The sequence below is a fragment of the Marmota marmota genome, unplaced genomic scaffold (genome assembly GCF_001458135.2).
Source record: "Marmota marmota marmota unplaced genomic scaffold, marMar, whole genome shotgun sequence".
Lineage (NCBI taxonomy): Eukaryota > Metazoa > Chordata > Mammalia > Rodentia > Sciuridae > Marmota > Marmota marmota.
In genome coordinates, this window is record NW_025999969.1 from 10,285,579 (window position 1) to 10,293,269 (window position 7,691).

The window sequence follows — 7,691 nt, forward strand, 5'->3', positions numbered from 1 at the left end:
CCTACTCTGCACATGTACATGCTTTTACATACTTCTATAATTTTGCCATCTTGTATACCCAGAAAGACCTCCAATCCTTTGTTATTTTGAGAAATCCTGTTCATCTTTCAAACATCACCACCTCCATGGAGTCTTTTCTGATTTTCCTTGTCATAATGAACCTTTTCTTATCATAGCTTCTCCGAGCATGTCGGTCTTTCTGAAGGCATTTAGATCACTCTGTCTTCTTATTCACATGCATGTCTCATTCATAAAAACAACAAACATTTATTGTCTCTTTGTACTAGTCACAGAGGACACAGGGTACCATAAAACCTACCTTGCAGGGGAAGCTCAGACAGAGTTTAGTGGCATTTACATCCTTCTTTGGACCAGGAGCTTCTTGGGAATGGGATTTGGGTCTACTCCTAGCTCAGGACCTGTCACCAAAAGGTAATTCAATACCCATGACTCTGATAAACCTGGGTTAGAATTCAAAGAAAGGTTAAAAGATAGCAAATGTAGGGCCAGGGAATTTCCAGGAGCCTCAGTGGTTCTTAAATGAAAATCCAAGATCCCCAGTGGTCTGAGCCTAAGAAGAGAGACCACTGTCAGCTTCCATGAGGAGGCAGGGAGTTTGTTGCAGGACCATCTGGACATTTATCACACATTCCATCTAGAAGACGTTTTTTGCTTTGGATGAACAAACCATAGAGGCAAGTGGGTTGTTTCAAGGACCTAGAAATGAGCTATTAGCCAAGGGTCAAGCTGGTCAGATGACTAAAACTACAATGTCCAGTTGGCAAATGAGAAAAATAATGATGCAATCATCACTCCCATTGGAGGATATTTAACACTCATTAGAATTTTTACTAGGAATTCTCATTCAGAATGTGTCAATGCTATAATAAAACTGAATGACAGGCCTGCCAAAGTAAACTGAGGTCTAACCATATACAGCATTACTTAAAATTGTACCTATCTCAGAAAATTGCTCTACTTTGAGGGCAGGAAGGGTTATTGCTGGAGGAGGGTGTTAGGAAGCACCTAATTTATTAACTGTATACAATATTGTTCGCTCTAGTCATCTTACCACTCACTTCACTATCAGCTGTTTACCTGTAAGTAACTGGCTCCAAGAAAGTAAAAAAAACAAGTCTTTGCCTCTCTGTTTTATTATTAATTAATTATTAATTCTGAAAATAATATTAAATGGCACCTTGAGATTCTGAGAGAGCTGTCTCACAAGGGGAAGGGGACTATTTTCCCAGCCATTTCCACAGGAAATTATAGTTCACAATTTCCACTTCCACTACCTCCCCCAGAAGTTTCGATCTAGACGTACATTTATTCAGTGAGTTGCAATTCACCGTGGGGGTGGAGTGTGAGAGATCAAGTTCCTTTTGCTGCGGGGTAACCCCAGTTATTCGTGGTTTCTGTATATAAGTGAGATACTGCTAAATTTGAGGCATAGTTGCCAGATTGGATCTGTCTTCTCTTTCTCTCGACCAATGCGTGCAACCTTGTCCCTTTAAGAGACCAGAAAACCGTCGGGCGTCGCAGCTCGAAACTGATCCTCTTCTCTGCTCCTCCCCTGTCCCTGCGCTGCGAATGGTTCGTGCCGGCCTATATTTACCCGAGATCTTCCTTCCCTGACGGCAATGATGTGAGGGCAGCCTGCCACCGCTTGCAGGACTGAAGAGGGCGCGCTGCAAAGACCGGCAGCCGACCGTGGAGAGCCCGGGAGTGGAGTTGGACAATCCGAGAGAAGAAATGAGGTAGCGGCGATCCCCGAAGCCGACCATGCGTGCGCCCCGACCTTGGAGCCCAATGCTGCGGTGGTGGAGCTGGTCTGGACAGTGAGCTGGCGGAGCGTGAGTCCCCGGCATCCCGCTGGAGCGAAGATGCAGTGAGCCACCGCGGGACTGCTGCGCGGGGCCCGCCGCGGCCAGCCGGACCTATCATCTAACCACACTTTGGGCTCGCTACTGATTCCAGGACTTGCTCAGCTGAGGGGTTCTCGGTCTCCAGCACCCCTAGTAGGTGGGGAGCCCTGGACCCTGGGCAAACTGCTGAAGAGTTTCCGCGGCTTCTGGCCCCAGGCCCGGGGTTTGTGTGTGTGTGTGGCAGGGGGCCCTGTTCACGTTGGCCGGAGTTCCTGCAGATTCCCGCACCACCCCGTTGCTTTTGCCGAGGCTCCCTCTACTATTTATTTGTATGCGCGCATCTCGCTTTTCTTCTGACATTTTCCGCTCCACTCTCCTTCCCTTTTCTCTCGTTGTGTTGCTTGCCTGAGACTTTTTGCCCTCGTCCTTGACCAGGCTGGGGTAATTCTCTGTGTGTGCGCCTCCACCCCTTACAAACTCGAAGCTGAATATTTTCCTTTAACAATTCTTCCCCGCCCCCTGCGGGGATCCCAAGCACTATCCGTTCTTCCCTGCCCCCCTCTTCCTACCACTGGCCGGCTCCCAGCAGTTTTATCTTTCGGTCTTGCCCGGGCCAAGCCCGGCCGGGGCTGGTGGCTCAGCTGGGTTCAGACCCGGGGCTCGGCCGCCGCCGCCCAGCTGCGCCCGGGTGCCCTCCAGAGATGCTGCCCTGGAAGAAGCACAAGTTCGAGCTGCTGGCCGAAGCGCCGCCGCGGCAGACGTCCAAACCCAAAGGCTACGCTGTGAGCCTGCACTACTCAGCGCTCAGCTCGCTAGCGAGAGCGTGCCCCGAAGGCGCGCTCAGTCGGGTGGGAAGCATGTTCCGCTCCAAGCGCAAGAAGCTGCACATTACCAGCGAGGACCCCACATACACCGTGCTCTACCTGGGCAATGCCACCACCATTCAGGCGCGCGGCGACGGCTGCACCGACCTAGCCGTGGGTAAGATCTGGAGTAAAAGCGAGGCGGGCCGTCAGGGTACCAAGATGAAGCTCACGGTGAGTGCGCAAGGTATCCGTATGGTGCACGCTGAAGAGCGCGCGCTGCGCCGCCCGGGCCACCTCTACCTGCTGCACCGCGTCACCTACTGCGTGGCAGACGCGCGGCTACCCAAGGTCTTCGCCTGGGTGTACCGGCATGAGCTGAAGCACAAGGCGGTAATGCTGCGCTGCCATGCCGTTCTGGTGTCTAAGCCGGAGAAGGCGCAGGCCATGGCCCTGCTGCTCTACCAGACTTCGGCCAACGCTTTGGCGGAATTTAAACGCCTCAAGCGGCGGGACGACGCGCGTCACCAGCAGCAGGAGCTGGTGGGTGCGCACACTATCCCGCTAGTGCCCCTGCGCAAACTGCTCCTGCACGGATCTTGCTGCTATAAGCCGCCGGTGGAGCGGAGCCGCAGCGCGCCCAAGCTCGGCTCCATCACCGAGGACCTGCTGGGCGAACAGCAGGAGCAGGAGCTACAGGAAGAAGAGGAAGAGGAGCACCCCGAGGGCTGCCTGGAGGAAGAGGAGGAGGAGGAGGAGGAGAATCGTGTGGGGGTGGAGGGCCCAGCAGAAGAGGAGACCGAGGCACAGAGGGCACTGGTGGTGGCCATGCACTTCGAATGTGGGGACTTGCTAGACACCATGGAGAATGGGCGCGAGGAGATGCTGGGGGGCGGCGTCGTCTCGCTGGGCCCTGGGCTGGGGACTCCACCTCCGCTGTCGTGCAGCGCCTCAGACGTGAAGGCTCAGCTGTCGCAGCTTATTAACGACCTGGGAGAGCTCAGTTTCGGCAACGATGTGCGCACCCTGCAGGCAGACTTGAGGGTGACGCGCCTGCTGTCGGGCGAGAGCACTGGCAGTGAGAGCTCCATCGAGGGCGGAGGCCCGGACGCAACCTCCACCACTGCTGGGAACAAGTCTGGTTCCGCAGACAGCTCCAGCCCGGACGAACCCCACTCGGGTTGAGCTCCCAGCAGACTCCTCGGTGCTCCCCTGGCACCCCACAGTGGCTCCCCAACCGTCGTTCTAGCAATCTCCCTATTCCCGCCTGCATCCAAGGGAAATCGGGCACGTGGGGCCCTGGTCCTGGGTTCCCTATGGTCCTCCCCATCCACCCCGCGCCCTAACACTTTTTGCTCTTTTGGAGGCGGCTCTGGTTGCGAGTGGGGATGTGGGAGATGTGAAAGAGAAAACCCTACGGAGGAGAAAGGGGTAGTCTTCTTGGTGGTGGTGAAGAGAAGGACCCCTGAAGTTCAAATAGTCCAGGAGGGCAGTGCGAGGTGCCTGTCCGCCAGTTTCCTGTTTGCTAAGCAGCTGGGGCCTGAGGAGGAGGGGTTAACTTCCTCCCTCAACCCCTCACTGGGTGAGGCCTTGCCCTGTCATTGAGATATCATTAAAAAAAAAAAAAAAAATCTCTCTCACAATGTTTAAGGTTTAAATACCACTCTTTTGCACCCAGTTCTTTTTGGTGAGAGAGCTTGGGCTGTTTACCTCAGACTCAGACTCTTGAAATTCTGCCAAATTCCTCAAATAACTATGGGGGGGGGGGTGTTATGAAAGAAAGCGGCATTTTGTTTACAGTTAAAGACATCTAATATCTAAAAAAAGAGTTCTCCTTTAGAGTCACATACACCTTCCTCCTGGCCCAAATATCTCACTCCATGATGCTGTGTAAAATATTTTTGCACTGTTGTGAAGTATTTTTGACATTTTTTGTACATAACTGTGTTCTCAGAGCTGAATGTTTATAACTTTTGCTGTGCAAAAGAAACATGTAAAATGTTGTTCAGTTGTATATATGGAAATGTGTATAAAACATTTTGTTATTTTTTGAGTAGCACTGCTCTGGTTCTGTTGGCATGCCATGGGGAAGAGAATAAATAGGAAAATTTAACAGAACAGGTGAGCATCTGGAACTGCTACAGGGGGTGCTCGGATCTAAGTTGTGCATGGTCTTGGGCCTTTCTGGACGACACAACTCTCGGTGCTGTGTCTGGGACCCAACAGTGTTCCATATTCTTCATTTAAATTGTTTGAGCATGGGCTTTCCCTCACCTTTTTGAGCTAATTTTCGGAGAGGTCAGGGTGAGCTCCATTTCCCACTTTCAGACCTGAGAGGCTATGTGTGGAGGAGTGACAAGGTCTGCTAAGGTTTTGCCACCTCTTCTGTGGTTTGTCTTAATGATCAAGAATAAGGATACTGCCTGATCTATTCCCTTACAGTCAAGGAGTTTTAGAAATGAATTCCAGACCTAAAGGAAGTTGCCATGGGCTCTCCGAGGAGTGGGGCAGTCTCTGCTTTTCCTGGGAGGAAAACCAAGTAGAGAGAAAAGTTGTAAGTTCCAATCATGTGTGAATGAGTCATGTGCAGGTGGGGTGGGGGTGGGTAGCGGCTTGCAGAGCCCGTTTCCTTCCCCTCTACAACCCAGCCTGGCCCAGTGGGAATGGTATGGAGGGCAAGGCAGAGGGGCTGTTAGAGAGCTTGGTCTGGGTATGTGTTATAGGGTTTTCATTTTTCCTGTGCGTTTGTTTCTGTTGTAAACTCCCAACAGATGTCTCTAGTTGGGCTACACCCGATCAGCTGGAAGTTGTAATAAGATGCTGCCACAACTGTGCCTTCTGCAATTTATTTTTCCCCTTTGCCCTTTTGGGCCTCCTTTGTTATAGAAATGGATCTGCTCCCCCCCCCCCACTCCGCCTTCCCTGATGTTTTGCTTTGTTTTTGTCATAAATGTGTTCTGAGCAGTTAGAACCAGAGATCCCAAGGAGTCTGGAATTCACAGAAACCAGAGAGGAAGGGAGGGTGAAAGATTTTTTTCCCCCTAATTAGTGGGAGTGGTTCAAGAATAAGACTGTCTTTGGAAAAAGAAAAACACCAAGGGGATAGGTGGGAAAATTTTTTTAAAATTTTTAATTTGTTTTAATTAGTTATACATGACAGTAGAATGCATTTATGCACTTTGATATATCATTCATAGATGGGATATAATTTCTCATTTTTCTGAGTGTACATGTTGCAGAGTCATATTGGTCATGTAGTTACATATATACATACAGTAATAATGTCTATTTCATTCTACCGTCTTTCCTATTCCCACATCCCCTCTCTCCTCTCCCATCACTTCCCTCTACCTAATCTAAGGTAATGCTATTCTTCCCTAGTGCCCCCCACCTTACTGTGAATTAGCATCCACATATTAGAGAAAGCATTCAGGTTTTGTGGGATTGGCTTATTTTGCTTAGCATGATATTCTCCAACTCCATCCATTTACTGGCAAATGCCATAATTTCACTCTTCTTTAAAGCTGAGTAATATTCCATTGAGTATATCTACCACATTTTCTTTATTAATTCATGTATTGAGGGACACTTAGGTTGGTTCCATAGTTTAGCTATTGTGAATTGAGCTGCTATAAACATTGACATGGCTGCATTACTATAGTATGCTGATTTTATTAAAAAAATATTTAGTGTCTTCTTAAGGACCTTGGGATATGGGCCAGGCCTTTGAATCTGTTTTATTTGTTTTGGAAGAGTTCCTATTCCTCTCCCTGAATACCTGAGATATATATCGTTGAATGGCGATTTATTTAATTTAATTAATTTATTTATTTGTGGTACTGGAGATTAAATCCAGAGGTGCTCTACCACAGAGCTACATCCCTGGCCCTTTTTATTTTATTTTATTTTGAAACAGGGTCTTGCTAAGTGCTGAGGCTGGCCTCCAACTTATATTACCTGCCTCAGTCTCCTGAGTGGCTGGGATTACAGGTTACGCCACCATGCCCAACTTGGACCATACTTCTAAATGCCTAGTAGAAATCAGGAAGGTCAAAGCCAAGTCTACCTGCACACCCACATTGATGTGGCCTTCCACATCAGCAGATAGCTGTGTGGGCCATCATCATCTTGTAGGACTATATCTCACATTTCCAATTATTTCCACACATTGCCAACTCCTCTGCTGTTCCAAACTTGTGAAGACCACAAACCGTGGATATAATATGGCTGATACTTGGGAGCTGAGCAGGGTGTGTCTGCCTCATTCTTATCCAATTTATGTGTCTGTTGAGAATGCCAAGGTTGGCTTTCATCTATGGTGAATGCGGGTATGGTAATTGGTCAAAAAGCTCAGACAAATTGCATTTAAATCAACACCATCAATAAATATAAGTCAACTGTCTTTAAAGTCTGATTTTTCCTCTCATACGATTTATAAATAGAAAGGAGGGATTCAAGGAGGAGGAAGAAGAAGGAAAACAGACTGCAAACTAACCAGCTCTCTTCTTCCCTGACCCCTAGTACTCTCCCTCTCTCCTCTTCTGTCCTCTGCTTTTTGGTTCCTATCTCTACTGCACACTGGGGCTCTTGACAGATGTAATTCTAGAAGAGATGTGAAGGTGATACACGATTCACCTCTTGTTGCATCTCAGTCTGCCAGGGACTGTACCAGAGTAAGAAGAGATGCTTCGAACTAAAAGAAGAAAAAAAAAAAAAAACCTATAAACTAATTTGCTTCAGCACTCCAAAGAATAAGAGTGGTGTGACAAAAGCAAAGCTAAGTAGTCGATGAAATATATATTCCAGAAAGCACCTGCAGTCTGGTGTACTCATCCAATTTAGCTCTTACTTCCTGAGTTTCTCCTTTACATGACCTGCTGGTACTTTAAATGCAGTGAGACACTTTGCACATTCTTTCCCAGCCTAACTAATCCTCCGTGTCCAACAGTGCAGCATTGACTGCTTGGTGGTGAACGAGGGAGGGACTTCCAGCGGCAGGAGAGATTGTTGCAGAGGTGGCAGC

At 48.7% G+C, this 7,691-nt stretch overlaps 1 protein-coding gene across 1 annotated transcript; it reads left to right on the forward strand.

Moving 5' to 3' along the window:
- The first annotated feature begins 1,617 nt into the window (after positions 1 to 1,617).
- Fam43a (family with sequence similarity 43 member A) lies at positions 1,618 to 4,724 on the forward strand. The gene has a single exon (XM_015500012.2). The coding sequence runs from the start codon at positions 2,567 to 2,569 to the stop codon at positions 3,851 to 3,853; it is 1,287 nt and encodes a 428-aa protein (XP_015355498.1). The 5' UTR covers positions 1,618 to 2,566; the 3' UTR covers positions 3,854 to 4,724.
- Positions 4,725 to 7,691: the final 2,967 nt, after the last annotated feature.